This window comes from Vipera berus, assembly GCF_964194415.1.
Source record: "Vipera berus genome assembly, chromosome: Z".
Lineage (NCBI taxonomy): Eukaryota > Metazoa > Chordata > Lepidosauria > Squamata > Viperidae > Vipera > Vipera berus.
In genome coordinates this window covers 14,246,903-14,262,930 of record NC_138205.1, presented here as the reverse complement: position 1 = coordinate 14,262,930, position 16,028 = coordinate 14,246,903, and the positions used below count along the sequence as shown (strand labels likewise).

Sequence of the window (16,028 nt, the reverse complement as noted above, 5' to 3'; positions counted from 1 at the left end):
TACAATAAAAAAAGACAATACAAAGCAATTAAAATTAGGAGAATTAAATAGCTAAAAAAACAAGATGGTGGGTGACTCAGTCAGCCACCCCCAACATAGCAGGCCCCAGTCGTGGCCCCGTCAGAGCCAAATTTTCAGATTCTTCTGGAAGGCCAAGAGTCTGGGGGCAGATCTCACTTCCAAGGGGAGAATATTCCAGAAGGTGGGGACCACAGCACAAAAGGCTCTTCTCCTGGACCCTGCCAGCCGAAATTCCTTGACTGATGGGATTCTTAGCCACCTCCTGAATTTGGACTTTATTTTTCTGGGCCTCTGCCCCTGAATAAGCTGCTTGAGGGTTAAGAGGAGGCAAAAATGGAACCTGTGGTGGGCAGAAAAGTGGTAGTCGCGCTGTGACCTTTCGGGAACTGCAAGCCCACATGGTTCGCTCCTGCCGTTCTCCCTTATACGGAGAAGAATTGTAGAAATGTGGTGATAGAAAGGAAGAGGATGAATACAGTTGGAGGGGAAACAAAACAGGCAGCTGAAGACTTCAAAGCATCAAATGCCTCCACTTTCCGATCTCCAATCTTCTGCAGGGGCCGGAAGTTGTTGATTAGTGGTAACTGGGGTTCCTTTGAAGGCTCCGTAGACGAGAGCTCTGAAGCAAATTTCTTGACCTATTGAAAGAAAGAGGAGTGGAGATGATAAGCAAGAAAGATGATAGCAGTGTTCCAATATTTGGGGGGCTGCAGAAGAGCAGCTCAACCTACTCTCCAAAGCGCCCAAAGGCAGGACAAGAAGGAATGGGTGGAAAGTTATCAAGGAGAGAAGCAATCTAGAACTAAGGAGAAATTTCCTGACAGAACAATCACCCAGTGGAACAACTTGCCTCTGGAAGTTGTGGGTGCTGCAACACTGAGGGGTTTAAAGAAGAGATTGGACAAACATTTGTTTGAAATGGTCTAGGGCAGTGATGGCAAACCTTTTAGAGACCGAGTGCCCAAACTCCAACCCCAAACCCACTTATGTGTCATCGGGTGCCGGGTGAGCGTGGCCCATTGGGTGGGTGTGGCCCATTGGGTAGGCATGGTCCATTGGGTGGGCGTGGCTGCGGTGGTAACAGCAGAATGGGTGGAACTAAAAAGTTCAATCAATCAATTCCAACTTTGCAAGATCTTATTTTTCCTGCGAGAAGTTGAAATTGATTGACTGATTGAACCTTTTTTTTTTGCACACAGCAGAGGAGGCCTAAAGCAAAAAGGTTTTATAAAACCCAGCTGAAGGCCTAGGACTGGGGCAACGGCACGCGTGCCCACAGATAGGGCTCTGTGTGCCATCTGTGGCACGTGTGCCATAGGTTCGTCACCACAGGTATAGGGTTGGGACTTCAGCTGGGGTTGGGACTAAAAGACGTCCAAGGTCCCTTCCAACTGTTATTCTGTTAAGGTGCAGGGTTTCTGATCACTAAAATGCATCAAGACAAATCAAAAGGCCAATATACAACTTTGCATCCCAACAAAGCATTACAATATCCTCTTCATGTGCATCCTTGGTTTTTTTTAAAGAAGCTCGGTCTTCAACTGCAGGGCTGAGCACAATGGAAATTAATTTGTAGCAAAACAGAAAAGACTATCAGACAGATGGAGAGGAAAGAATGTTTTGGAGACTGTCTTCCTAAAACCTGGCAAAAACAATTATTTTTAATAGTGAACGGAACTGAATGGAATTGCCTACTATAGAGGTAGTCCTTGACTTACAGCCATTTATTTAGTGGCTGTTTGAAGTTAAAAAGGCTCTGAAAAAACTGCCTTATGATTGTTTTTCACACTTATCGCCATTGCAGCATCCCCATGATCAGATAATCAAAATTCAGAAGCTGGTGACTGGCTCATATTTATGATGGTTGCAGTGTCCCAGGGCCACGTGATCACCTTTTGCGACTTTCTGACAAGCAAAGTCAATGAGGAAGCTAGATTCGTTTAACAATTGTGTTACTAGCTTAACATTTGCAGTGATTTGCTTAACAACTGTGGCCAGAAGGGTTGTAAAATGGGGCACAATTCACTGAACAACTGCCTCATTTAGCAATGGAAATTTTGAGCTCTGTTGTGGTCATAAGTCAAGGACTACCTGTAATTTTTTGGTGGAGCAAAGAGTCTAATTTAATGTCAAAACCACAAACATTGCTTCCGTCTTGCATGCAACCACAGCATCCTTTGTCAACATCCTTTGACTGCTCATACAGCCATGTTGCTTTTACTTCATCTCCAGGCCATGAGCAATGTGGACTTGTCAACCTTAGTTGCTCCGTGTCGAAATATGTTTCTTACTGTATCCTGACACCATATAAGGCATGTAAAATTTGTAAAATTATGTCAGAGAAAAGTCAGGTGTGCAGTGACTTAAAGCCAAAAAAAAAAGCAACAGGCAATGGATTAGCCCCAGGAAGGACCAATTTCATGACAGATTTGTATTTGGCTGAGTCAGGGGGGCAAAGACTCAAATACCCATTTTGAGAGAAGTTCAAAGGGGAAAAACATGGCGCGGGGGAGTGGTCCTTTGGGGAGGTCAAAAAAGTCAAAATGGTGCCCACAAGCCTATGATGAAAGATCCACATTTTTTATTTACAAGTAGTCCTTGACTTACAACCATTTGTTTAATGATTGTGTGAAGTTACAATGGCACAGTGTTTCAGACATATGTCTGTTGCAGCATCCCCTCTGGCCATGTGATCAAAATGTGGAGGCTTGGCAACTGGCATGTATTTATGATTTATGATTATGGTTTCAGTGCCCCGGGGTCATGTGATCACCTTTTGCAACCTTCTAACCAACAAAGTCAATGGGGAAGCCACATTCACTTCACAATCATGTTACTAACTTAACAACTGCACCAATTCATTTAACAACTATGCCAAGAAAGATGTTAAAATGGGGCAAAAAGTCCTTAACAACTGCCTTGCTTAGCAATGGACATTTTGGGCTGAATTGTGGTTGTAAGTTGCATACTTGCACATACTTTTTCATTAATTTATGGATTTTTCTGCTGGAGAGAGATTGGTTGAGCCAGGGGAAGGCGTCAAACAGGGAATTAGTCTGGAATCCCTATGCAGACATAACAGTGCAAAGTCTGACTCTTGAATGCCATTAAACCTCGTCTAGTCTTAGGTGCAAACCGTCTGAGAAGATTCTTGTGCTATAAGCTTGAGCAATAAAATGGCTAATTGAACTCTTCAGATGTGGATCTGCTTGTTCATGCCCTGTCGCAGCTGTAGTCTTACCACTTTATGAGGTACCACAATTGGGTCAGCAAAGACGGTCCATATCACAGCCTCATCACAGCCAGGGGTGGTGAGGGATCCAGGGTAGCGGTAATAACGGGTCAGGTTAGTGGAACCCATCAAATCCAGCAGAGAATAAGAGCTCTCCAGACGCACGCTTTCCCCTGTTCAGGAATCAGAGGAAAATTAGTTATGCCTTACTTGCCCGACCGAATTATTTTCAAGTCTGTTTTCACACTAACGGTGAAAGAAAAAAAAAAGGAAGGTTGATTAGAACTGAGAACCTTGTCACAGTCTCTGTGTGGAAGATAGTTCCTAACACTATCCAAATTCCAGTAAAATGCAAAACGCTTTATTTTTTTTAAAAAATAAAGTTTTGAATTTCATGTGATCAACCTGAAATTTGGAAGATAAATAAACAAAATAAACAAACAAGCCACAAGCCCCTCAAGTCAGCTTGCCGTTTTGCTGAGGTTGCCTGAATTCGGTGCTGGTGGTGATACAAATGTGGGAATTGGAAGAGTTCCATGTATCGAATCACACCTGTGTTGGCATCTATAGCCTGAGAGAGGTACAGATCCCTGCAGTAGTAATTGTGAAACGTCGCATTAGGACTGAAGAGATGTGGGATCAAATCCCACTAGCCCTGAAACGTGTTGGGAGATGTTGCACATCCCTGCTGACTCACGCTGACGTCTCTTTCTAGCCACCAACTTCCTGAGCAAGCTCTCCAGAGGCACCTTCTGCCTCAATTCCTCAAGCGCTCTAAAAAAAGGTCGGTCAAGTTCATGGAAGCGATGGAGACCAATGTCTATTAGCCTTCAGGACAGGAGAACAGCCTCTGAAGGCCATCTGCTGGGAGACCAATGGGTTTTCTTCTGCAGTTGGTTAACCACTGGGAGAACAATATGCTGGACTAGATGGAGCCCAATCTCGAAGCGTGATTTAGATTTTTATCTATCCATTAATAGTTTGTAGCCCATCCATCCTCACAAGGCTGCTATGAGGATAATATGGAGGGGGCAGGAAATACGTATCATCATTGATGTCCCTAGACCAGGGGTGCCCAAATGTGGCATTTTTAAGACTTGTGGACTTCAACTCCCAGAATTCCTCCGCTAGCATGACTGGCTGAGGAATTCTCGGGAGTTGAAGTCTACACGTCTTAAAAGTTGCTGCATTTGGAGACCCCTGCCTTAGAGGAAAGACAGGATCGATAACTGTACTAAATCAGCAGATAGAGAAACAAAGTATTCTTCTATGACTGGGACTTTAAATTTTGTCCCTGATGCTCTCTGAGCTTGGTTGTTTGTTTGCAGACCTTTCATTACCCAACTTGGTAACGTCATCAGTGAATTTGAATTTGTTCCCTGTTTATATACTTGCCCTATCAATGTTGATGGGGTGTGCCTTTTCTCCTTGGTAGCTCCTTGATTAGGGTATTGTATTCTGCTTGATTGTATTAATCCCTGCTTATGTAGGTTGGGTCATCTAGCTTGCTTATTTTATCTACTTTGATTTTTTTTTAAGATTAGCAAGTCATTAGAACGGCATGTCAGGACAAGGTGGGGAAATGGTTGGAGCAACCAGCCCATTGGAAGATGCCAGTTGCAAAGTGGAAGCATCCATTTTCCAGCTCATTATGGAAGCCACTATGGAGTCTTAAAGAGATACAAGAAGATCCAAATATCTCTCCAAAAATCCGACAAACTTACCTTTTTTGGAAACTTTTTTGAGGTTCTTGGCAAACAATTCCCATGGCTCTGCAGTTTTGTTCTTAGCCTTCTCAGATCCCTGAAAAAAAGGAGGAAAGAATAGGAGGGGACATGTCAGGCATGAAAGACCAGGTCAGGCATGAAGGTTGAAATTAACTGATTTTTTTATTGCTAAAAGCCTATGCACAAGAATCTTTTTGACACCAGCTTAGAGTTAAAAGGTAAAGCTTCCCCCGCACATGCGTGCTAGTCGTTTCCAACTCTAGGGGCCAGTGCTCATCTCCGTTTCAAAGCCGAAGAGCCAGCGCTTGTCCGAGGACGTCTCCGTGGTCATGTGGCTGGCATGACTAGACGCCAAAGGCACACGGAGCGCTGTTACCTTCCCACCGGAGTGGTCCCTATTTTTCTACTTCCATTTTTACATGCTTTCGAACTGCTAGGTTGGCAGAAGCTGGGACGAATAACAGGCGCTCACTCTGTTACACGGCACTCGGGATTCGACCCGCCAAACTGCCGATCTTCTGATCGACAAAAGCTCAGCGTCCTAACCCACTGAGCCACCGCGTCCCTTTTAGGTTAGATAAGGATTAATGACAGTGAAGGGCAGTTAGACTTAGTTCATTTGTAGCCACATAAAAGATTCTAGACCAGTGATGGTGAACCTTTTAGAGACCGAGTGCCCAAACTGCAACCCAAAACCCACTTATGTATCATCAGGTGCTGGGTGGGCGTGGCCCTTTGGGTGGGTGTGGCCCATTGGGTGGGCGTGGCTGCAGTGGTAACAGCAGACTGGGTGGGACTAAAAAGTTCAATCAATCAATTCCAACTTTGCGAGAACTTTTTTTTCCCTGCGAGAAGTTGAAATTGATTGATTGATTGATTGAACCTTTTTTTTTTGGTACACGGTGGTGGAGGCCTAAAGCAAAAAGGTTTTATAAAACCCAGCTGAAGGACTAGGACTAGGCGATGGTGCACGTGCCCACAGAGAGGGCTCTGCGTGCCACCTTTGGCACCCGTGCCATAAGTTCGCCACCACAATTCTAGACTGACCCCTCTTTTCACTCCTCCCCTGCCCCTGCCAGTGTTTCTCCTCCATACAGTCAAGAATTTGGTGATGAAACAAATTTAGACATTGAATATTCTCTTCCCCTAACCCAGGGGTAGGCAAGCTTGCTCTTCTATGTCTCGTGGACTTCAACTCCCAGAATTCCTGAGCCAGTCACAAAAGAGCCAAGCTTGCCTACCTCTGTCTTCCGTCCTTCAGCAGGTTTAGATTCAAAACCATAAACACAGGGAGGCATTCTTGACTGGCATTGCTGATAGCATACTGCTATATTATGAAATTTACAGTAAAAAAAATACTGGATTGGCAAAGCTAGTTTTTGGTATCTGTTTGCTGCCACCTAGCAGTGGTCTTTAGTTTTGCAATGCCAATCTAAGAGCTTTAAATGCAACTTATTGTAACTGAAATGTTGACAGTATACAACAGCCACCCATCAACGCTAAAAGTGCTCCTTAAGATGATATTTCACACCAATTGGGAAAATGATCTATAGTTTGTAGGGGAAATAAATTTCCCTCATCTCTTTTATTTACACCACGGACAAGTGGCGGTTGGGAGCAGAGAGGAAAAAAAAAAGAATCACGGAATCAAAGCATATCTTGAGAATCAGATTAATTGCTTTTGTCTTTTTTTTAAATTTTCTTTTAGTTTCTTCTTCAAAATTGCAAAACTATTGATTTCCCTCACTTCGGCTCAATTAATCCATGGGAAAAATACAAAGATTTTCATACCCATTTCTCTGACAGGATGAATTTCTTTACAGGTAGTTCTTGAGTTATGACTGTAATTAAGCAAGTAATTTTGGCCATAAATTGTAGTATAAAGCAGGTTACTACATCACCAGACCTGATTTTACAAATCGTTTTGTGGCAGTCATTAAATGCAACAATTATTAAATGAACTCTTTGTTTGCTATAGGGTGGTTTTTGTGGAAACAAGTAGTAAATGCTGTTTGGCAAAAAGATTATACATAATGGTCATGTGATCAAGGGGCACTGCAGATGGCTATAAATGCAGGCTGGTTGATGAATGCTCAGAATGTGATCACATGACTATAGGATAGTGGTGGAGATCTGAAGTTCAGATCAGTGTTGTAAACAGCTTTTGGGGGGCGGGTGTCCGTCATAACACCAGCTGCCTGCAATTAGTGCAGGTTCGAGTCCCACCAGGCTCAAGGTTGACTCAGCCTTCCATCCTTCTGAGGTAGGTAAAATGAGGACCCAGATTGTTGGGGGCAATAAGCTGACTTTGTAAAAATGCCACTGGGGGGGCGCGAAAGCCCTAATAAGCAGGTATATACATAGAATGAAGGCTATTGCTAAGCACATTGATTTGTGCTTCTTAGATTATAAGCCGCCCTGAGTCTTCGGAGAAGGGCGGGATATAAATGGGAATAATAACAATAACAATAACAATAACAATAACAATAACAATAACAATAACAATAATAATAATAATAATTTTGAATCAGTCATAAGTCGAGGACTAACTGTAGGCATTTGGCCTGGCCAGGGCATTTTCTAACTGTATATTTTTGTGTTGGGGAAAAATGTTCCTCTGTGATTTCAGCCTTTCTGTACATTTGTGTAAATATTTTCCTTATCTTACCACATGACTTGTTATAGATTGGCATATTTGGTCAATGTATCTGGTTTGGATTGGGGTCTCACCTCGATGAAAAATGCCAGCACTGCGATGCCCTTTGGATCCTTCACAGCATCCTCCATCTTCATGTTGTTTTTGGTATGTACGATGTGCAACTGAAGAGAGAACACAAAGGTTTTGTGAGATCTGTGTTTCTCCTTGGAACCTCAGGGTCAGAGATACCGTTCAAGCTCCAGAGGCTTATTTTTATTTACTTTCTTTATTTGTATCCCGCCTTTATGATTTTTACAAATAATTCAAGGCGGCAAACATATCCAACACACCTTCCCCCCCCCACAACAACAACAACAACCCCATGAGATGAGTTAGGCTGAGAGAAAACCACTGGTGACTTTCATGGCTAAGGTGGGACTTGAACTCACAGACTTTTGCTTTCTAGCCTGGTGCCTTAACCAGTAGACCAGACAGACTCTCAATTTGCCCTCTAGGTCAGGGGTAGGCAACCTCGGCTCTTTTATGACTCATGGACTTCAACTCCCAGAATTCCTGAGGCTCAGGAATTTTGGGAGTTGAAGTCCATGAGTCATAAAAGAGCCGAGGTTGCCTACCTCTGCTCTAGGTGTCCTGGATTATAACGCCCACAATTCCCCCTCAAGATTTATTTATTATTACATTTTTATCCCACCAACTCTTGGCAATTAACCCTCCTGCCTCCTGTTTTCCCCATAACAACAATTTGTGAGGCAGATTGGGCTGAGAGACAGTGTGATTGGCCTAATGTTACCTGGCTGGCTTTCCATGGCTAAAGAAGGACTAGAATTTACAATCTCCCATTTTCTAACTTGGCGTCTTAAGCACGGACACTTGAAGCCTATTCAACACGAGGGACAGCACATTGTGAAAAATTGCTATATATGCAACCAAGCTGTGATTGGCTCTAACTGCTTTACTTTGGAGATGTGAAAGTTGTGGCCCCATGTGGCCCTCAGGAATCTAAGATACAGTCCCCAACACAGTTCCAGAAGCTGCCAGTAAAGTTGCTATTTTGAATGCAATAGAAACTATAAAACCCATGGAACTGAACTGCACCAATGCAGTGCAATTAATGTGATTTTAATCTATACATTTAACTGAATCTTTCAACTAACTCCATTTAATTTGGGAAATGTGCCTTTGGCTGTATTCCAGATCTGGCTTCAGTCCCTAAAATATTGCAAATTCCTATATTCTGTGGAAAAGCTCTAATTGGAAGAGGGACAGTGGATTTCAGAAAGCGCAGCACAGCAAACTCAGCCCTGAAAGCTATTGACTTTCCCAAGCTTCGGACAAATTTCCAGAGGATTGATCCTTTTAGAGATAATCCTCAACTTACGACCACAACTGAGCCCAACATCTCTGTTGCTAAGCAAGACGTTGAGCTTTGCCCCATTTTACAATCATTTTTGCCCAAATTATTAAGTGAATCACGGCAGTTGTTATGTTGGTAACGTGGTTGTTCAGTGAATCTGGCTTCCCCGTAGACTTTGCTTGTCAGAAGGTCACAAAAGGGGATCACATGACCCCAAGACACTGCAACCGTCATAAATACGAGTCAGTTGCCAGGTGCCTGAATTCTGATCGTGTGACCCTGGGGATGCTGCCACTGTCGTATGAAAAACGGTCATAAGTCACTTTTTTCAGTGCTGTTGTAACTTTGAACGGCCACTAAATGAAGTGGTGTAAGGTCACAAAAGGGGATCAAATGACCCTGGGACACCGCTACCATCATAAATACATGTCAAGTGTCCAAATTTTGATCACGGGACCGTGGGGATGTTACAAAGGTCGTAAGTGTGAAAAACGGACATGAGTCCATTTTTTGCAGTGCCGTAACTTCAAACCATCACTAAATAAACGGTTGTAACTTGTAAGTTGAGGACTACTTGTAATCTGCAGCAGCTAAAACAGTGATGGCGATCCTTTTAGAGACCGAGTGCCCAAACTGCAACCCAAAATCCACTTATGTATCGTCGGGTGCTGGGTGGGCGTGGCCCATTGGGTGGGCATGGCTGCGGTGGTAACAGCAGACTGGATGGGACTAAAAAGTTTTTTATTTTTTATTTTAATTCCATTTATATCCCGCCCTTCTCCGAAGACTCAGGGCGGCTTACAAGCTTAGCAGTAGCCTTCATTCTATGTATATGCCTGCTTATTAGGGCTTTCACACACACCCCAAGCAGCATTATTACAAAGTCAGCTTATTGCCCCCAACAATCTGGGTCCTCATTTTACCTACCTCGGAAGGATGGAAGGCTGAGTCAACCTTGAGCCTGGTGGGATGCGAACCTGCACTAATTGCAGGCAGCTGGTGTTACTTAAGGAGGCATTAGCCCACTGCTCCACCAAGTTCAATCAATCAATTCCAAATTTGCGAGATCTTTTTTTTTTCACGCGAGAAGTTGAAATTGATTGATTGAACCTTTTTTTTTTGCCACGGCGGTGGAGGCCTAAAGCAAAAAAGTTTTGTAAAACCCAGCTGAAGGCCTAGGACTGGGGCGACGGCACGCGTGCCCACAGAGAGGGCTCTGCATGCCACCTGTAGCACGCGTCCCATAGGTTCGCCACTGCAGAGCTAAAGCAATTGCTTATGCTATAATAAAGCAGGACCGGAAGACTCTTTTTGGGGCACAAAAAAAAGTGGACATTGTGTAAATCGGCTGGAATATCTGAGCTCACCTCCATTGTGTATTGTTTGCCATCAAGCTGATGCTCCGAACCGGGTTGTGAGGCACCGTCTCCCCAATGGAAGTGAAAGGATTTGGCTGTATATCGGGCAGGAAGGCCAAAACCAGCGAGGTGAAGACCATCGTCCAGGGATACGTCAACTGCCGATGAAAGAGAAATGAAAAATCCAGCGTTCTAGATCAGGTCTTCAACCTTTGGAGGCTTTTGAGTGTGGGACTTTAGTCCAAAGCATTTCAAGAGTCCAAATTTGCTTTCCTTTGAGCTAAATTAGGGGTGGCCAACTATGGCAGCTTTACGACTGGTGGACTTCAACTCCCAGAATTCCTGAGCCAGCCATGCTGGCTCAGGAATTCTGGGAGTTGAAGTCCACCGGTCAAATAAAGTTGCCCACTCCTGCTATGATGAGAATCAATTATGCCAGCCAGTGTGGTTGAAAGTACAATTGGTCCCTGATTTATGACCACAAATGGGACTTTTCAGTCCATGGGATTGAAATGGGAATTTCAGGCATTAAACAAAGCCATTATTAAGCAAGTCATCACGTGGCTGGCCCTGATCGTACAATCATTTTTGCTGCAGTTGTTAAGCAAAGCACTGGGGTGTTAAGCGAATCCAGCTTCCCCAACTGATTTTTCTTGTTGGAAGAGTAGCTAGGAAGATCGCAAATCACAATCGTGTGACCACCAGATACAACAACTGTTATAATTGTGAGCCAGTTGCCAATGCTCAAATTGTGATGACATGATCCGTGGGGATAATGCAACAGTTGTCACTTCAAGGACAAGTTGTAAGTCATTTTTTCCTAAGGCCATCGTAACTACAGCCCGTCATTAAATGAACAGTCATAAGTCAAGGATTACCTGTAAGAACTGTACAACTTCTGAGGCTTTCATCTGATCTGATTTGCCTGTTTTCCCCATCCTACATTTACCAGAGGCTGCAACCACAACTCTCAAAATTCCAAGCCAAGAATTATAGAACTTATAGGCATCTAAGTACATCAGGGACCACTGAGTCACAGAAAGGGGCTATGTAATTTTGCACACAGAGAATGATTTAAATGTGTTTGAGGGATTATGATCCTTACCTATTTGAAAGTAAAATGACCGTGCATTTTACATTCATTTTCTTATCCAGGAATACTGGGTTCAATGGGATTAACTTTCAAAGCAAAGATTGGAGTCTTACGTCTATTTCTACTTGGTGTTAGAGGTCTCATTTGTGGAAATATGCCTTTTCTTGAGAATTTCTAATGCTTCGGCAAAGAGCATCATTACTCAACCTGATGGGAGAAATGCTCTGTTCCTCCCCCGCCTTGAGTAATATGCTTGCAAATTACAACAACTGTGCGAAAACAAACATCAAAAGATAATCGCTGTATTGCTAGTAGTTGCATCCCTTCATAATCAACGCTCCTTTGCACAATGCTGTAGGAGTAAATCCACTGAGTAAAGTCAACACCCCTTCAAATTAAATTCAGGCCCCTGCACACAGTTTTCTTGGCAACAATTTAGATATTTTTTTTTCACACTTCAGAGACTTCCATCCTTTATTGCCTTTATTTATACAAATGACTTAAGGCAGAGAACATACCTAATATGTCTTCCTTCTCCTATTTTCCCCATAACAACAACCCTGTAAGATGGGTTGGGCCAAAATCACACAGCTGGCTTTCATGGCTAAGGCAGGAGTAGAACTCACAATCTTTTAGTGCTTGGCCAAGATGACCCAGCTGGCTTTCATGCCTAACGTGGGATTCGAACTCATAATCCCAGAGTTTCTAGCCTGGTGTCTTAACCATTGGACCAAACTGGCTCTCTAGTGCTTGTTATATGGGTAAAATAAAAGTTGAGACTATATAGTAATCCTATTTTGCATTTTACTGTCCTGAAAACAATTGAAAATCAATGCTTCTTTTTTCTTTTCCCCTTGACTCTACACTTCTCCTTTCTTCCCCTTTCCCCTTTTCCTACCCTCTTTATTTTCATTTGTATTTTATATCAGGATAATCTTAATAAAGAAGGGACGCGGTGGCTCAGTGGGTTAGGATGCTGAGCTTGTCGATCAGAAGGTCGGCACTTTGGCGGGTCGAATCCCGAGTGCCGCGTAACAGAGTGAGCGCCTGTTACTCGTCCCAGCTTCTGCCCACCTAGCAGTTCGAAAGCACGTAAAAATGCAAGTAGAAAAATAGGGACCGCTACGGTGGGAAGGTAACAGCGTTCCGTGCGCCTTTGGCGTCTAGTCATGCCGGCCACATGACCACGGAGACGTCCTCGTACAAGCGCTGGCTCTTCGGCTTTGAAACGGAGATGAGCACCGGCCCCTAGAGTTGGAAACGACTAGCACGCATGTGCGGGGGAACCTTTACCTTTAATCTTAATAAAATTGCTGAAAAAAACAATATTTTAACTCACCTGTTTTCCCAGTATTTCTGATTTCCAGCAGTTTTTTGTGGTTGTCATAACCAACAAGATCCACAGGACCCAGACTGGGATTGTGGGAAGCGTCTCTCTGAATAATGTTGATGGGTGACTGTCTCTTGCCGTTGCAATGACCAAGGGATATCCAGGTTTTAGGACCTTCCCAACAATCCCCCCCCCAAAAAGGGATAGTCATTAGACTTGAAGTGCCAAAGAAATACATTTTTTAAAAAGCTGGAATCTAGTTTTCCTAAAAGCTACTATCTTTGCTGGGCATCCTGCTCACAATTAGCAAATTATATGAACAGGATTTTCACTTTCTTTTTACTACAGGGTAAAGCCAAGGGATGAGATACATTTGCAAAGCTGAGTTTTGGAATTTAAATGCATTGGACGATCCCTGGCTGAGACTCAATATGACTTGTGATCTGGGGGTCAAAAGGAAAAGTGTCTCTGTTTTTCTTACCACAGTGTGGCTCCGTGTAACACCAGGAACCTGTAAAAGAAAGAAATAGAGTGAGCCAGGTTCTACCTCAATCCCAAAATAATTTTTGGAAGTAGGGTGTCTTTAAATATAGCAAAAAAGTCAAAATGGCCACCATAATCAAAGCTTTGCTTTGTTTTGGACCACACTTGCAGATACCTCTGAGTAGCTAACAGGAAGGATGTGTAGGGTAAGAGCAGGCAGAGCTGAAGGGCAGAGTTAAATGAGGCATTAGCCTAGGCTAGGGTCCTTATTGTTATGTATTGGGCTCAATTGTAACGCCACCTGGTAAGCTGGAGCAGCTAACGGCTCTCCAGCAACCCAGACTCCAGGTCTCCAGTGCTGCTATTGGCTGCCCCTAGGCGGCAATGGGTTACTTTAAATCTATTGGCTGTCGCCTAGGGGCCAGGCTATCAGTTGCTGCAAGCTGCAGCCCAATTCTCAGTTCAGATCCTGCAAGCAATAAACCATGAGCTTTGCTGAACTCACTTGCCTTGTCTCCTTTCCTGCGTGAAGAACTCACAACACTTATGTTCTCAAAAACATTCTAAAGCAGTGATGGCAAACTTTTTAGAGACTGAGTGCCCAAACCGCAACCCCAACCCCACTTATTTATCGCAAAGTGCCAGGGCCGCATCAGCATTGTAGAGCCATGGGGGGTGGGCAGGGAGGCATCTCTGAGTGCCGCCTCTGGCATGCAAAAACCAGGGGTGCAAAAATGGGCCACCGTGCTGCAAGGCGCGAAAATGGCCGCCGCCATGCCACGGTACAGATACAAGGTGCTGCACCACACAAGAACAGGGCAGGGCTAGTGAGTATCACTCAGGAACTAGCCCCGCCCCATTTGCAGCATGTGTGTGCTTGTGGCCCTGGGCACGCATGCACGCATGCACGCTTCCCCCTCCCTTTTCTTCCAGTCCACCAATCGACAATGGTTGGTGACCTCTGCTCTACCACCTCTACTAGAGCTTGCTAGTGGTCCACTCCGCCTTCTTTGTGTTGGGTGGGGCTTCTGCTCCGGGTGGCCTGATGGACTTGCTGCTGGTGGCGGTGGCGCGTGTGCCAACAGAGAGGGCTCTGAGTGCCACCTCCGGCACGTGTGCCATAGGTTCGCCACCACTGTTCTAAAGCTTTGGTTAGACTTCTGCATCAGGGCACATAAGGGGACGTAGTCATCTGTCATTCAGAGATGGCTGCATAACTGTTGCATTTATGCAGGTAGCCCCTGACTTTATGACCACAACTGAGTCCGAAATTTCTGTTGTTAAGTGAGACATTTGTTAAGTGAGTTTTGACTGATTCCTCGCCTCAGTTGTTAAGTGAATCACTGAAGCTGTAACACGGTTGTTAAGTGAATCTGCCTTCCCCTTTGACTTTGCTTGTCAGAAGATCGGAAAACCTTGGGACAGCAACCGTCATAAATATGAATCAGTTGCCAAGCGTCTGAATTTTGATCATGTGGCCATGGGAATGCTGCAAAGTCCTAAGTCTGGGAAACGGTCCTTAGTCACTTTTGTTCAGTAAATGAACTATTGTTAAGTTGAGGACTACCTGTACTCCTGCGAATTTTAACGTCGGTGGAATTTGCCTGCCTTCCACCTTCCTCTCAACAGGAAGTCAGTTCTACCTATCAGCATGCAGGCCGTGCATTTCCACAGCAGCTGACATTTGGGAGATGTACGTGTGCAGCTTGTCTGTCAACCCTTTCACAGCCTAGGTAGGTGTTGACACCTATGCGCAGTTGCGGACAATTCAAAATCAAGCTTAAGTCCAACCCCTCTTGAATTCCGTTCTGGTGCCAACCTAGGGCTGAATTTTAGTGGACCAGATTCTTGTGAACAGGCTTGAGCGTGAAATCTTCTGAACTGCAACTTAATGCATGCTCCTGATTCTTTGCACCTGCCAGGATGTCTTGAGTCCAGCTATAATCCTTCTAACTTCCATGCATTTTTCTTGACAAACCCCCACCCTCATTACCAAAACTAACCTTGATTAGTCGCTAGCTTTTCCCAGTTTTCCCCCAGTTCATCCCCAGCCTACGTTTCCCATCTGAGTCCAAACCAGGCTCAATCTTGTTAGCTTTCAGAAGCTGGTGAGCCAAATCCATCCAAAGTGGGTTTAGTTGTACCCTGGAAGGGGTTTCTGGCTTTTCATTGCACCCTGGAAGGGGGTTTCTGGCCTTTCATTGCCTGCCCCCCCCAACAAGGCACTTTAGGGTGGCATTACCATCAGAACTGGCGTAGCATCCGCCTGGAAGCCAAAAGACCACCGTGAGGGTTGTGAGTATCTTGAGAGAATCCATGGGATGGGATTTTGTCCAGCTATGAGGAAAAAATGTAGGCTGATTGGTTAATCCATAAGGCAAACAATAGTTAACAGGAGCCCTGGTGGCGCAATGGTTAGAATGCAAAATGGCAGGTTAACTCCACCCACAACTTGGAGTTTGATACTTACAGGCTCAAGATTGACTTAGGCCTTCTATCCTTCCAAGGTCAGTAAAATGAGGACACAGATGGTTGAGGGCAATATTGTAAACATGGTAAACTGCCCAGAGAGTGCTGTAAAGCCCCGAGGGGGGGGCAGCATATAAGTGTAAATGCTATTATATTTTTATAATTAATACTAGAGGCATATGAACCAGTGTTTCTTATCCCATCAGGTTGAAGACGTGTGGATTTCAAATCCCAGAATTCCCCAGCCCCCCAGAATTGAAGCCCACACATCTTCAAGTAGCCAAGGTTGAGAAATTCTGATA

The 16,028-nt window shown here is 44.3% G+C and overlaps 1 protein-coding gene across 1 annotated transcript; it reads right to left on the bottom strand.

Moving 5' to 3' along the window:
* Window positions 1-443: 443 nt before the first annotated feature.
* On the bottom strand, window positions 444-15,575 carry LOC308678445 (carbonic anhydrase 4-like; the record flags this gene model as incomplete). The annotated part of the gene is made up of 8 exons (XM_081345646.1): window positions 444-659; window positions 3,263-3,426; window positions 4,978-5,056; window positions 7,711-7,800; window positions 10,361-10,509; window positions 12,784-12,948; window positions 13,256-13,285; window positions 15,500-15,575. 8 exons carry the CDS (start codon window positions 15,573-15,575, stop codon window positions 444-446), a joined length of 969 nt encoding a protein of 322 aa, XP_081201772.1.
* Between the last annotated feature and the right edge of the window lie 453 nt (window positions 15,576-16,028).